This window comes from Salvelinus namaycush, unplaced genomic scaffold (genome assembly GCF_016432855.1).
Source record: "Salvelinus namaycush isolate Seneca unplaced genomic scaffold, SaNama_1.0 Scaffold884, whole genome shotgun sequence".
In the NCBI taxonomy this organism is placed as follows: domain Eukaryota; kingdom Metazoa; phylum Chordata; class Actinopteri; order Salmoniformes; family Salmonidae; genus Salvelinus; species Salvelinus namaycush.
In genome coordinates, this window is record NW_024061624.1 from 62,501 (window position 1) to 79,256 (window position 16,756).

The window sequence follows — 16,756 nt, forward strand, 5'->3', positions numbered from 1 at the left end:
AGGTAGAGTCTAGGTGTTTAATCACAGGTAGAGTCTAGGTGTTTTATCACAGGTAGAGTCTATCTGTTTAATCACAGGTAGAGTCTAGCTGTTTAATCACAGGTAGAGTCTATCTGTTTTATCACAGGTAGAGTCTAGCTGTTTAATCACAGGTAGAGTCTAGCTGTTTAATCACAGGTAGAGTCTAGCTGTTTAATCACAGGTAGGGTCTATCTGTTTTATCACAGGTAGAGTCTATCTGTTTTATCACAGGTAGAGTCTAGGTGTTTTATCACAGACACGGTCTAGGTGTTTTATCACAGGTAGAGTCTAGCTGTTTAATCACAGGTAGAGTCTAGCTGTTTAATCACAGGTAGAGTCTAGCTGTTTAATCACAGGTAGAGTCTATTTGTTTAATCACAGGTAGAGTCTATCTGTTTAATCACAGGTAGAGTCTAGCTGTTTTATCACAGGTAGAGTCTATCTTTTTATTCACAGGTAGAGTCTAGCTGTTTAATCACAGGTAGAGTCTATCTGTTTAACTTTTACCGCCTCAGAAACCCGGATCCGGGATCACCCCCCACCCCCCCCACACTGATTAGCATCGCTAGCATAGCGTCACAATTAAATAGTAGCATCTAAATATCATTAAATCACAAGTCCAAGACACCAAATGAAAGATACAGATCTTGTGAATAAAGCCACCATTTCAGATTTTTAAAATGTTTTACAGGGAAGACAAAATATGTAAATCTATTAGCTAACCCCGTTAGCAAAAGACACCACTTTTCTAACTCCATCAGTTTCTTACTCCATCAGGTGCTATCACCAATTCGGCCAAATAAAGATATTGATAGCCACTAACCAAGAAAAAACCTCATCAGATGACAGTCTGATAACATATTTATTGTATAGCATAGGTTTTGTTAGAAAAATGTGCATATTTCAGGTATAAATCATAGTTTGCAATTGCAGCCACCATCACAAATCTCCCCAAAGCGACTAGAATTACTACAGAGAGCAACGTGTATGACCAATTTACTCATCATAAAACATTTCTTAAAAATACACAGCTCACAGCAATGGAAAGACACAGATCTTGTGAATTCAGACAATATTTCAGATTTTCAAAGTGTCTTACAGCGAAAACACAATAAATCGTTATATTAGCATACCACATTTGCAAACGTTACCCGAGCATCGATTCAAGGCAAAATGGGCTATAGCGTTATCATCACCAAAATACATAAATTTTTTCACTAACCTTCTCAGAATTCTTCCGATGACACTCCTGTAACATCATATTACACAATCCATATAGAGTTTGATCGAAAATGTGCATATTTAGCGGCACAAATCGTGCTTACACAATGGAAATAGTGTCCAACTACTCAAGCAATCTGCCCGGCGCCATTTTGAAAATACAACTATTTTTATCGAAAACTATTCATAAACTTGACTAAAAAAATACAGGTTGGACATGAAATGAAAGATGCATTAGTTATTAATGCAACCGCTGAGTTAGATTTTTAAAATTAACGTTACTAGACATACAGTGTGCGTTACAGCCAGACTAGTGCCGCAATAATGGCGTCACTAATCGCCATTATTGAGTTTACATTTTTCCACATAAAAACGGAATAACATCATAAATAGCTCTTACTTTTCGACGAGCTTCCATCAGAATCTTGGCCAAGTGGTCCTTTGTCCAAAAGAATCGTTGCTTGGTTGTAAAACGTTGCATTCAACTTCTGATATAGCAGCTAACAATAGCTAACAATAGCTATTTTGCCCCAACGTGTCCAAATCCTCAAGACGCAATACTGAGGAAATTCCGAAAAATAGCAATATACTCGCATAATCTGATATAACTCGGTTTAAAATAGCTTCGTTATGATGTTTCTAACACCTATATCGAATTAAATTACAGACGGATACATCTAACGTTGATAACTGAGCGTTTGAAAATGGCATCCTGAGGTCCCTTTCTGCGTAATGGTCAGCGTCGAAAAGAAGGCTACCCTCACTCCTTGGCCTTTTATAACCTCTGAGAGCTACGTAGCAAGCCCATTCCACTTCTCATTGGTTACTGACATCCAGGGGAAGGCGGGTGCAGTTCATGTCGTTCCATAGGATACACACAGACCTTTAAAACTGATCTGAGACCAGAGCTTCGCTCTCAGACCTTCGCAGTACCTGTCATGGATTTCGCTGTAGAAAGAGTTCTGGGTCACCCACAGACATAATTCCAACGGTTTATGAAACTAGAGAGTGTTTTCTATCCAATAGAATTAATAATATGCATATTGTACGAGCAAGAATTGAGTACGAGGCAGTTTAATTTGGCAACACCCAGAAAAAATAAATGCTAACTGCTCCCCCTATTGACAAAAGGTCACAGGTAGGGTCTATCTGTTTTATCACAGGTAGAGTCTAGATGTTTAATCACAGGTAGAGTCTATCTGTTTTATCAGAGGTAGAGTCTAGCTGTTTAATCACAGGTAGAGTCTAGGTGTTTTATCACAGGTAGAGTCTAGGTGTTTTATCACAGGTAGAGTCTATCTGTTTTATCACAGGTAGAGTCTAGGTGTTTTATCACAGACACGGTCTAGGTGTTTTATCACAGGTAGAGTCTATCTGTTTTATCACAGGTAGGGTCTATCTGTTTTATCACAGGTAGGGTCTATCTGTTTTATCACAGGTAGAGTCTATCTGTTTAATCACAGGTAGAGTCTAGCTGTTTTATCACAGGTAGAGTCTAGCTGTTTAATCACAGGTAGAGTCTATCTGTTTTATCAAAGGTAGAGTCTAGCTGTTCAATCACAGGTAGAGTCTAGCTGTTTAATCACAGGTAGAGTCTAGCTGTTTAATCACAGGTAGAGTCTAGGTGTTTTATCACAGGTAGAGTCTAGGTGTTTAATCACAGGTAGAGTCTAGCTGTTTAATCACAGGTAGAGTCTAGCTGTTTAATCACAGGTAGGGTCTATCTGTTTAATCACAGGTAGAGTCTAGCTGTTTTATCACAGGTAGAGTCTATCTGTTTAATCACAGGTAGAGTCTAGCTGTTTTATCACAGGTAGAGTCTAGATGTTTAATCACAGGTAGAGTCTATCTGTTTTATCACAGGTAGAGTCTAGCTGTTTAATCACAGGTAGAGTCTAGGTGTTTTATCACAGACACGGTCTAGGTGTTTTATCACAGGTAGAGTCTATCTGTTTTATCACAGGTAGAGTCTAGGTGTTTTATCACAGACACGGTCTAGGTGTTTTATCACAGGTAGAGTCTATCTGTTTTATCACAGGTAGGGTCTATCTGTTTTATCACAGGTAGAGTCTATCTGTTTTATCACAGGTAGAGTCTAGGTGTTTTATCACAGACACGGTCTAGGTGTTTTATCACAGGTAGAGTCTATCTGTTTTATCACAGGTAGAGTCTAGCTGTTTAATCACAGGTAGGGTCTATCTGTTTTATCACAGGTAGAGTCTATCTGTTTAATCACAGGTAGAGTCTATCTGTTTTATCACAGGTAGAGTCTAGCTGTTTAATCACAGGTAGAGTCTAGCTGTTTAATCACAGGTAGAGTCTATCTGTTTAATCACAGGTAGAGTCTAGCTGTTTAATCACAGGTAGGGTCTATCTGTTTAATCACAGGTAGAGTCTAGCTGTTTAATCACAGGTAGAGTCTAGCTGTTTAATCACAGGTAGAGTCTAGCTGTTTAATCACAGGTAGAGTCTAGGTGTTTTATCACAGGTAGAGTCTATCTGTTTAATCACAGGTAGAGTCTAGCTGTTTAATCACAGGTAGAGTCTAGGTGTTTTATCACAGGTAGAGTCTATCTGTTTAATCACAGGTAGAGTCTAGCTGTTTAATCACAGGTAGAGTCTATCTGTTTAATCACAGGTAGAGTCTAGCTGTTTAATCACAGGTAGGGTCTATCTGTTTTATCACAGGTAGAGTCTATCTGTTTAATCACAGGTAGAGTCTAGGGGTTTTATCACAGACACGGTCTAGGTGTTTTATCACAGGTAGAGTCTATCTGTTTTATCACAGGTAGAGTCTAGGTGTTTTATCACAGACACGGTCTAGGTGTTTTATCACAGGTAGGGTCTATCTGTTTTATCACAGGTAGAGTCTATCTGTTTAATCACAGGTAGAGTCTATCTGTTTAATCACAGGTAGAGTCTAGCTGTTTAATCACAGGTAGAGTCTAGCTGTTTAATCACAGGTAGAGTCTAGGTGTTTTATCACAGGTAGAGTCTAGGTGTTTAATCACAGGTAGAGTCTAGCTGTTTAATCACAGGTAAAGTCTAGCTGTTTAATCACAGGTAGGGTCTATCTGTTTAATCACAGGTAGAGTCTAGCTGTTTTATCACAGGTAGAGTCTATCTGTTTAATCACAGGTAGAGTCTAGCTGTTTAATCACAGGTAGAGTCTATCTGTTTTATCACAGGTAGAGTCTAGATGTTTAATCACAGGTAGAGTCTAGCTGTTTAATCACAGGTAGGGTCTATCTGTTTTATCACAGGTAGAGTCTATCTGTTTTATCACAGGTAGAGTCTAGCTGTTTAATCACAGGTAGAGTCTATGTGTTTTATCACAGACACGGTCTAGGTGTTTTATCACAGGTAGAGTCTATCTGTTTTATCACAGGTAGAGTCTAGGTGTTTTATCACAGACACGGTCTAGGTGTTTTATCACAGGTAGAGTCTATCTGTTTTATCACAGGTAGAGTCTATCTGTTTAATCACAGGTAGAGTCTAGCTGTTTAATCACAGGTAGAGTCTAGCTGTTTAATCACAGGTAGAGTCTAGCTGTTTAATCACAGGTAGAGTCTAGGTGTTTTATCACAGGTAGAGTCTAGCTGTTTAATCACAGGTAGAGTCTAGCTGTTTAATCACAGGTAGAGTCTAGCTGTTTAATCACAGGTAGGGTCTATCTGTTTAATCACAGGTAGAGTCTAGCTGTTTAATCACAGGTAGAGTCTAGCTGTTTAATCACAGGTAGAGTCTATCTGTTTTATCACAGGTAGAGTCTAGATGTTTAATCACAGGTAGAGTCTATCTGTTTTATCACAGGTAGAGTCTAGCTGTTTAATCACAGGTAGAGTCTAGGTGTTTTATCACAGACACGGTCTAGGTGTTTTATCACAGGTAGAGTCTATCTGTTTTATCACAGGTAGAGTCTAGGTGTTTTATCACAGACACGGTCTAGGTGTTTTATCACAGGTAGAGTCTATCTGTTTTATCACAGGTAGAGTCTATCTGTTTAATCACAGGTAGAGTCTAGCTGTTTAATCACAGGTAGAGTCTAGGTGTTTTATCACAGGTAGAGTCTATCTGTTTAATCACAGGTAGAGTCTAGCTGTTTAATCACAGGTAGAGTCTATCTGTTTAATCACAGGTAGAGTCTAGCTGTTTAATCACAGGTAGGGTCTATCTGTTTTATCACAGGTAGAGTCTATCTGTTTAATCACAGGTAGAGTCTAGGGGTTTTATCACAGACACGGTCTAGGTGTTTTATCACAGGTAGAGTCTATCTGTTTTATCACAGGTAGAGTCTAGGTGTTTTATCACAGACACGGTCTAGGTGTTTTATCACAGGTAGGGTCTATCTGTTTTATCACAGGTAGGGTCTATCTGTTTAATCACAGGTAGAGTCTATCTGTTTTATCACAGGTAGAGTCTAGCTGTTTAATCACAGGTAGAGTCTATGTGTTTTATCATAGACACGGTCTAGGTGTTTTATCACAGGTAGAGTCTATCTGTTTTATCACAGGTAGAGTCTATCTGTTTAATCACAGGTAGGGTCTATCTGTTTTCCTGCCTTACTGTGCAGCCTCCTAGCATGTAAGCCCACCACGGATTAGTTGGATCTTACCAAGTCAAGCAACACATTGAAGAACTAACAGAGCATGGAGTGGGAAGTATTCTTGTTTGGCTGGTGTCTCAAGAGTGTTTTTCATCAACATCAAAACCAACGTGTACTATACTTCTCTCTCTTTACACCTCCACCGCTACAAAAACAAATACCCACATCCATCCACACAGACACCCATCCACACCCTCACCCACCCACACCCTCACCCTCACCCATCCACACAGACACCCATCCACACCCTCACCCACCCACACCCTCACCCTCACCCATCCACACAGACACCCATCCACACCCTCACCCACACCCTCACCCTCACCCATCCACACCCTCACCCACCCACACCCTCACCCTCACCCATCCACACAGACACCCATCCACACCCACACCCTCACCCACCCACACCCTCACCCTCACCCATCCACACAGACACCCATCCACACCCTCACCCACCCACACCCTCACCCTCACCCATCCACACCCTCACCCACCCACACCCTCACCCACCCACACCCTCACCCTCACCCACCCACACCCTCACCCTCACCCACCCACACCCTCACCCACCCACACAGACACCCATCCACACCCACACCCTCACCCACCCACACCCTCACCCTCACCCATCCACACAGACACCCATCCACACCCTCACCCACCCACACCCTCACCCTCACCCATCCACACCCTCACCCACCCACACCCTCACCCACACACTCTCACCCACACCCTCACCCACACCCTCTTACCCACACCCTCTCACCCACACCCTCTCACCCACACCCTCACCCTCACCCACCCACACCCTCACCCACCCACACCCTCACCCACATCCATCCATCCACACCCTCACCCACAGACACCCACCCACACCCTCACCCTCACCCTCACCCATCCACACAGACACCCATCCACAACCTCACCCACCCACACCCTCACCCTCACCCTCACCCATCCACACCCTCACCCACCCACACCCTCACCCACCCACACCCTCACCCATCCACACAGACACCCATCCACACCCTCACCCACCCACACCCTCACCCTCACCCATCCACACAGACACCCATCCACACCCACACCCACCCCTACCCACACAGACACCCACCCACACCCATCCACACAGACACCCACCCACCCCTACCCACACAGACACCCACCCACACCCTCACCCACCCTACCCACACAGACACCCACCCTCACCCACACCCACCCAACCCTACCCACACAGACACACACCCACCCTCACCCACACCCACCCACCCCTACCCACCCACACCCACCCACACAGACACCCATCCACACAGACACCCACCCTCACCCACCCCTACCCACATAGGGTCACACACACCCTCACCCACACCCATCCACACCCACACCCATCCTCACATACACCCACCCACACAGACACCCATCCACACAGACACCCACCCATACCTACCCATCCCCTCCACTCACACCCACAGACACCCACCCATACCCTCACCCACCCACCCACCCACCCACACCTACCCATCCCCCCCCCCCACTCACACCCACAGACCAACCCACCCAGTGGTGGAAAAAGGACATACTTCATTAAAATTATAGATACCTTAGAAAGAGAAAGTTACACAAGTAAAAGTGAGTCACCCAGTAAAATACTACTTGAGTAAAAGTCTAAAAGTATTTTTGGTTTTAAATATAGTTACGATCATCAATTATTAGCTTTACAGTCCAAGACTTGTAGTCAACTTGACTTTGGGGTCTGGAGTCTAACACAGCTATTTTTTCTTAAGCATGTGCCAACCCTCAAATTATTTATCCGAGCCAAAAGCAACAGGTCTGTCGTCTTGGTGTGAGAGGAGAGATAGTCAGGGGGAGGGAGGGAGAGAGAGTGCAGCGAGAGCAAAAAGAGAGAGAGAGAGAGAGGGAGCAGAGAGAGAGAGAGCAGAGAAGAGAGAGAGCAGAGAGAGCAGAGAAGAGAGAGAGCAGAGAGAGCAGAGAAGAGAGAGAGCAGAGAGAGCAGAGAAGAGAGAGAGCAGAGAGAGCAGAGAAGAGAGAGAGCAGAGAGAGAGAGAGCAGTGAAGAGAGAGAGCAGAGAAGAGAGAGAGCAGAGAGAGCAGAGAAGAGAGAGAGCAGAGAGAGAGCAGAGAAGAGAGAGAGCAGAGAGAGCAGAGAAGAGAGAGAGCAGAGAAGAGAGAGAGCAGAGAGAGCAGAGAAGAGAGAGAGCAGAGAAGAGAGAGAGCAGAGAGAGCAGAGAAGAGAGAGAGCAGAGAAGAGAGAGAGCAGAGAGAGCAGAGAGAGATAGAGAGAGAGCAGAGAGAGGGAGCATAGAGAGAGAGAGAGATATATTGATTGATTGATTGATTGATTGATTGATTGATTGATTGATTGATTGATTGATTGATTGATTGATTGATTGATTGATTGATTGATTGATTGATTGATTGACACAGCGGACAGAAGGGTAGAACCGACAGACTGCTTCTCACATGACCTCATATTCCCTATATAGTGCATTACTTTTGACAAGGACTCTGAGAAATGAGAAAAGGTGTGTTGCTTACTGCTGAAACCTTAAAGGGTTTCTTTATGGTTAGTTGATGCTCTGGTGGCTGTTCTATTTAGGGACATTTAAGACACGTTCTGCATCTCTTTAAAACAGGTTCTGCTTCTCTTTAAAACAGGTTTTGCTTCTCTTTAAAACAGGTTCTGCTTCTCTTTAAAACAGGTTCAGCTTCTATTTAAACAGGTTCTGCTTCTCTTTAAAACAGGTTCTGCTTCTCTTTAAAACAGGTTCTGCTTCTCTTTAAAACAGGTTCTGCTTTTCTTTAAAACAGGTTCTGCTTCTCTTTAAAACAGGTTCTGATTCTCTTTAAAACAGGTTCTGCTTCTCTTTAAACAGGTTCTGCTTCTCTTTAAAACAGGTTCTGCTTCTCTTTAAAACAGGTTCTGCTTCTCTTTAAAACAGGTTCTGCTTCTCTTTAAAACAGGTTCTGCTTCTCTTTAAAACAGGTTCTGCTTCTCTTTAAAACAGGTTCTGCTTCTCTTTAAAACAGGTTCTGCTTGTCTTCCAGACAGGTTCTGTTTCTCTTTAAAACAGGTTCTGCTTCTCTTTAAAACAGGTTCTGCTTCTCTTTAAAACAGGTTCAGCTTCTCTTTAAAACAGGTTCTGCTTCTCTTTAAAACAGGTTCTGCTTCTCTTTAAACAGGTTCAGCTTCTCTTCCAGACAGGTTCTGCTTCTCTTTAAGACACGTTCTGCTTCTCTTTAAACAGGTTCTGCTTCTCTTTAAAACAGGTTCTGCTTCTCTTTAAAACAGGTTCTGCTTCTCTTTAAAACAGGTTCTGCTTCTCTTTAAAACAGGTTCTGCTTCTCTTTAAACAGGTTCTGCTTCTCTTTAAAACAGGTTCTGCTTCTCTTTAAAACAGGTTCTGCTTCTCTTTAAACAGGTTCAGCTTCTCTTTAAAACAGGTTCTGCTTCTCTTTAAACAGGTTCTGCTTCTCTTTAAACAGGTTCTGCTTCTCTTTAAACAGGTTCTGTTTATTTCATAGCCTCTATATTGTAACATCCTTTTTTCTATAGTCTCTTCTTCTTTATGTCCATTGGGAATTAAAATGTAAAAAACACAGAATGGGTCAAAATAATATTTTCAACACATTTTTGGGTGTCTTCTGTCATCTCCGCAGCACCCCCTGTTATAACTCAGACCAACCCCATAAGTCCCCTCTCCTCCACACTCGCTGTATCGACAGACAGGCCTTGTCTGTAACCATTGCTTGTCTCCTCTCCTGTCGTCTCCGCAGCACCCCCAGTTATAACTACGCCCCCAACATGGATAAACACTGGATCATGCAGTACACCGGTCCCATGAGACCCATCCACATGGAGTTCACTAACTTCCTGCACAGAAAGAGACTGCAAACACTCATGTCAGTGGATGACTCTGTACAGAAGGTAAGAGGATTTGTCTCCACCATTTTTTTTTATTCATTAGTCAATTCACATCCCTATGAGCTCATCTCCTCTTATTGGTCAGTGTGGATTCAAATACTGCTACTGATGATCGCCTTTCTCTTTCATATTAAAATACCATCATCATTATTTAGAGTGGGGTCAAAAATAGTTTTTCTCAATTCTCTCTCTCTCTCTGTCTGTCTCTCTCTCTCTCTGTGTCTTTCTTTCTCTATGTCTATCTGTCTCTCTCTCTCTGTGTCTTTCTTTCTCATTGTCTGTCTGTCTGTCTGTCTGTCTGTCTGTCTGTCTGTCTGTCTGTCTGTCTGTCTGTCTGTCTGTCTGTCTGTCTGTCTGTCTGTCTGTCTGTCTGTCTGTCTGTCTGTCTGTCTGTCTGTCTGTCTGTCTGTCTGTCTGTCTGTCTGTCTGCTACCCTTCTGTCCGCTGTGTTTATCTCTCTCTCTCTCTCTCTCTCTCTCTCTCTCTCTCTCTCTCTCTCTCTCTCTCTCTCTCTCTCTCTGTCTCTGTCTCTGTCTCTGTCTCTGTCTCTTTCAATTCAATTAAATTTGCTTTATTGGCATGATGTAATAATCTACATATTGCCAAAGCTTACTTTGGATATGTACAATATGAAAATAATAAGAATCAAAATTGGCGACGGGACAACAGTAACAACAACAACCAAGGGTCAAAATAACCATACATTGAAAAATAACAATAAACATACAGTAGAGTACATGTGCAGGTTGATTGGTCTGTCAGACACTGTCCCTCAACTTATGGCAGGCAGCAATGTAGTGCGCTGCCAACCCACAGCTCTCTGCGTCCTCCACCAACAGGATGGGTAGCCTACTCTCATCAGAGAGGTCTTTAACCTTGAATAAGGGTTTCAAATTTGGGAGTTTTATTGTTATTATTCTAATTGTTTTATATTTTTGACATTTTGTCAGGAAATGCAGCTCTGTCTCAGGTTCTGCTGTTGTGCAGTGGTTGCACAGCCTTTCCTCTACAGGGACCCAGGTTTTCCTGTGTCTACCCTTCTCAATGGCAAGGCTGTGCTCACTGAGCTTGTACTTTGTCAAGGTTTTTCTAAGGTTTTGATCAGTAACCATAGTCAAATAGTTAGCCACGGTGTACTGTAAATTTAGGGACAGATAGAACTGCATTTTGCTTTGTGTTTGTGCTTGTGTTTCCCAATAAGCAATGTAGTTTTGTTTTGACTGTGTTGTAATTTGGTTTATTCTGATTGATTGGATGTTCTGGTCCTGAGGATTCAGTGTGTTAGTAGAAAAGGTTAGTGAACTCAGCCCCAGGACCAGCTGGATGAGGGGACTCTTTTCTTTGCTCAGCTCTTGGCATTGCAGGGCCAGGGTTCACTGTATTTTAGATGTTTCCAAAACTGAATTGCTCTTTTTTGAGTTTTCATTATTGGTGGATGTTGGCGTAATTCTGCCCAGCATTGTTTGTAGTTTTCCTGTAGGAGAATCTTACAGGACTCTGCATGCAAGGTTTTAATAGGTATTTCAATTTGAATTTGTTTTTTAATGGCGTAGAATGCCCTGGGTGCTTTCTCTCTCAGTTCATTCACTGCCTCATTAAGGTGTCCAGTTGAGCTTATTTTTAAACCTAAGTAATTGTAATGTGTGCAGAACTTTGGTCTAATTCCCTGAGATCTAGATCTTCTCTGGAAAATCCTTATTTTAGTATTTTATGGGGTTTACTGCCAGGGCCCAGGTCTGGCAGTACTGCTCTAGCAGGTCCAGGCTCTGCTGTAGGCCATGTGCTGTAGGTGACAGCAGGCATAGGTCATCTGTGAAGAGCAAGCGTTTAACCGCTGAATTGTGGAGACTAACACCAGGGGCTGAGGATTTTTCTAGATTAGTGGCCAATTCATTGATGTAAATATTGAAGAGTGCAGGGCTCAGATTGCAACCCTGATGAAGGCCCCGCCCCTGGTTAAAGAATTCTGTTATTTTCTTGCCAATTTTCATGCTGCACGTATTGCCATTGTACATTGATTTAATTATGTCATATGTTTTACCACTTTCAATAACTTTGTAGAACAGTCCTGTATGCCAAATAGAATCAAATGCTTTTTGGAAGTCGATAAAGCAAGCGTATATTTTGGTATTATTTTGGTGGACATGTTTATCTATCAGGGTGTAAATATGATCAGTCGTGCGATGTTTTGGTATAAATCCAATTTGGCTTTTACTCAAGACATTGTGCCTATTAAGGAAGTTTAGAACTCTTACATTTATAATACTACAGAAAACCTTCCCCAAGTTACTGTTCACACAAATTGTTAGGGTGAAATTTGTCTCCGTTCTTAAAGATTGGGGTTATGAGCCCTTGATTCCAGATGTCAGGGCACTAGTGAGTTTGAGCATCTCATTTAGGATGCCATCAGGTCCGCATGCTTTTTCAAATTTGAGGGCCTGAAGTTTCTTATAGAGCTCCTGGTCAGTAATTGGGGAGTCCAGTGGATTTTGATTGTCCTTTATAGCTTTTTCTAATCCATTCAACTTCTCATGAATTTGGCGTTGTTCTGCTTTTGTGTCAATTTGAACGGTGTTGTAGAGTGTTTTAAAATGGGTTGTCCATATGTCACCATTTTGTATCGCTAATTCCTCTTGTTTTGATTCTTTTTCTTTCCAATTTTGCCAGAAGTTGTTTGTGTTTATGGACTCCTCAATTAGTGTCAGCTGCTTGCTGTTGTACTGGGCTTTTTTGGTTCTGAGTTTACGTTTATAGAGTTTTAAAGTCTCACAGTAATGAAGGCGTAATTCAGCATTATTTGAGTCTCTGTGCTTTTGGTTTGATAGCGTTCTAAGTTTTTTCCTTATAATTTTACAATCTGCAACAAGCCAGTTGTCATCTGTGGTCTTTTTTTCATCTCATATACCCCCCCCCCAGGTATATGAAATGTTGGTAGAGAGTGGGGAACTGGACAACACCTACATAATCTACACAGCTGACCACGGCTATCACATCGGCCAGTTTGGGCTGGTCAAGGGGAAGTCCATGCCCTACGACTTTGACATCCGAGTGCCCTTCTTCCTCCGCGGGCCCAACGTCGAGCCTGGAGCAGTGTAAGTAAGCCTTGTCCAAGCCAGAATGAGCCATAGGGTAGGAGTCTCTTTCTGTATTTCCTGTTTCTGTTTTTCAGTAGCGTGAGGTCGCTTGATGTACAAGTACACCCCGTGGACCAGGCGCTAGTCTGTTGCAGGGAGTCACACACCACCCCCCCCCCCCAATCCATCTCCTAATGCTGAGTGCCAAGCATTGTTTGTGTCTGTTGGTGTTGATGATGTTGTTGTACTGTTCCTACCCAGTAACACTCAGCTGGTGTTGAACATTGATCTGGCCCCCACCATACTGCACATGGCTGGGCTGGATACGCCGCCAGACATGGACGGGAAGTCCATCCTCAAACTACTGGAACAAGACAAGACTGGAAACAGGTAGGAATGGGGTTCATATACAACAACAGGTAGGAATGGGATTCATATACAACAACAGGTGGGAATGGGGGTCATATACAACAACAGGTAGGAATGGGGTTCATATACAACAGGTGAGAATGGGGTTCATATACAACAGGTAGGAATGGAGTTCATATACAACAACAGGTAGGAATGGGGTTCATATACAACAGGTAGGAATGGGGTTATATACAACAGGTAGGAATGGGGTTCATATACAACAACAGGTAGGAATGGGGTTCATATACAACAGGTAGGAATGGGGTTATATACAACAGGTAGGAATGGGGTTATATACAACAGGTAGGAATGGGGTTCATATACAACAACAGGTAGGAATGGGGTCATATACAACAGGTAGGAATGGGGTTCATATACAACAACAGGTGAGAATGGGGTTCATATACAACAGGTAGGAATGGGGTTCATATACAACAACAGGTAGGAATGGGGTTCATATACAACAGGTAGGAATGGGGTCATATACAACAGGTAGGAATGGGGTTCATATACAACAACAGGTAGGAATGGGGTTCATATACAACAACAGGTGAGAATGGGGTTCATATACAACAGGTAGGAATGGGGTTCATATACAACAACAGGTGAGAATGGGGTTCATATACAACAGGTAGGAATGGGGTCATATACAACAACAGGTAGGAATGGGGTCATATACAACAGGTAGGAATGGGGTTCATATACAACAACAGGTAGGAATGGGGTCATATACAACAACAGGTAGGAATGGGGTTCATATACAACAGGTAGGAATGGGGTCATTTACAACAGGTAGGAATGGGGTTCATATACAACAACAGGTAGGAATGGGGTCATATACAACAGGTAGGAATGGGGTTCATATACAACAGGTAGGAATGGGGTCATATACAACAACAGGTAGGAATGGGGTCATATACAACAGGTAGGAATGGGGTTCATATACAACAGGTAGGAATGGGGTTCATATACAACAACAGGTAGGAATGGGGTCATATACAACAGGTAGGAATGGGGTTCATATACAACAACAGGTGAGAATGGGGTTCATATACAACAGGTAGGAATGGAGTTCATATACAACAACAGGTAGGAATGGGGTTCATATACAACAGGTAGGAATGGGGTTATATACAACAGGTAGGAATGGGGTTCATATACAACAACAGGTAGGAATGGGGTTCATATACAACAGGTAGGAATGGGGTTATATACAACAGGTAGGAATGGGGTTATATACAACAGGTAGGAATGGGGTTCATATACAACAACAGGTAGGAATGGGGTCATATACAACAGGTAGGAATGGGGTTCATATACAACAACAGGTGAGAATGGGGTTCATATACAACAGGTAGGAATGGGGTTCATATACAACAACAGGTAGGAATGGGGTTCATATACAACAGGTAGGAATGGGGTCATATACAACAGGTAGGAATGGGGTTCATATACAACAACAGGTAGGAATGGGGTTCATATACAACAACAGGTGAGAATGGGGTTCATATACAACAGGTAGGAATGGGGTTCATATACAACAACAGGTGAGAATGGGGTTCATATACAACAGGTAGGAATGGGGTCATATACAACAACAGGTAGGAATGGGGTCATATACAACAGGTAGGAATGGGGTTCATATACAACAACAGGTAGGAATGGGGTCATATACAACAACAGGTAGGAATGGGGTTCATATACAACAGGTAGGAATGGGGTCATTTACAACAGGTAGGAATGGGGTTCATATACAACAACAGGTAGGAATGGGGTCATATACAACAGGTAGGAATGGGGTTCATATACAACAGGTAGGAATGGGGTTCATATACAACAACAGGTGAGAATGGGGTTCATATACAACAGGTAGGAATGGGGTCATATACAACAACAGGTAGGAATGGGGTCATATACAACAGGTAGGAATGGGGTTCATATACAACAACAGGTAGGAATGGGGTCATATACAACAACAGGTAGGAATGGGGTTCATATACAACAGGTAGGAATGGGGTCATATACAACAACAGGTAGGAATGGGGTCATATACAACAGGTAGGAATGGGGTTCATATACAACAACAGGTAGGAATGGGGTCATATACAACAGGTAGGAATGGGGTTCATATACAACAACAGGTAGGAATGGGGTCATATACAACAGGTAGGAATGGGGTTCATATACAACAGGTAGGAATGGGGTTCATATACAACAGGTAGGAATGGGGTTCATATACAACAGGTAGGAATGAGGTTCATATACAACAGGTAGGAATGGGGTTCATATACAACAACAGGTAGGAATGAGGTCATATACAACAGGTAGGAATGGGGTTCATATACAACAGGTAGGAATGGGGTTCATATACAACAGATAGGAATGGGGTCATTTACAACAGGTAGGAATGAGGTCATATACAACAGGTAGGAATGGGGTCATATAAAACAACAGGTAGGAATGGGGTTCATATACAACAGGTAGGAATGGGGTTCATATACAACAGGTAGGAATGGGGTTCATATAGAACAACAGGTAGGAATGGGGTTCATATAGAACAACAGGTAGGAATGGGGTTCATATACAACAGGTAGGAATGGGGTTCATATACAACAGGTAGGAATGGGGTTCATATAGAACAGGTAGGAATGAGGTCATATACAACAACAGGTAGGAATGGGGTTCATATACAACAGGTAGGAATGAGGTCATATACAACAACAGGTAGGAATGGGGTCATATAAAACAACAGGTAGGAATGGGGTTCATATACAACAGGTAGGAATGGGGTCATATACAACAACAGGTAGGAATGGGGTTCATATACAACAGGTAGGAATGGGGTTCATATACAACAGGTAGGAATGGGGTCATATACAACAACAGGTAGGAATGAGGTCATATACAACAACAGGTGAGAATGGGGTCATATACAACAACAGGTGAGAATGGGGTCATATACAACAACAGGTAGGAATGAGGTCATATACAACAGGTAGGAATGGGGTTCATATACAACAACAGGTGAGAATGAGGTCAAATACAACAGGTAGGAATGGGGTCATATACAACAACAGGTGAGAATGAGGTCAAATACAACAACAGGTAGGAATGAGGTCATATACAACAACAGGTGAGAATGGGGTCATATACAACAACAGGTGAGAATGGGGTCATATACAACAACAGGTGAGAATGGGGTCATATACAACAACAGGTAGGAATGAGGTCATATACAACAGGTAGGAATGGGGTTCATATACAACAGGTAGGAATGGGGTTCATATACAACAACAGGTGAGAATGAGGTCATATACAACAACAGGTGAGAATGGGGTCATATACAACAGGTAGGAATGAGGACATATACAACAGGTAGGAATGGGGTCATATACAACAACAGGTAGGAATGGGGTTCATATACAACAGGTAGGAATGAGGACATATACAACAGGTAGGAATGGGGTTCATATACAAC

At 42.6% G+C, this 16,756-nt stretch overlaps 1 protein-coding gene across 1 annotated transcript in view; it reads left to right on the forward strand.

Moving 5' to 3' along the window:
* LOC120043280 (extracellular sulfatase Sulf-1-like) overlaps positions 1-16,756 on the forward strand; it is a gene marked incomplete at its 3' end in the record, with an annotated part of 69,844 nt that overhangs the window by 24,938 nt on the left and 28,150 nt on the right. Inside the window, exons 5-7 of the mRNA XM_038987902.1 lie at positions 9,646-9,796; positions 12,710-12,885; positions 13,129-13,257. Of these exons, the coding sequence (XP_038843830.1) occupies positions 9,646-9,796; positions 12,710-12,885; positions 13,129-13,257 (456 nt within the window). The remainder of the gene's footprint in view (positions 1-9,645; positions 9,797-12,709; positions 12,886-13,128; positions 13,258-16,756) is intronic.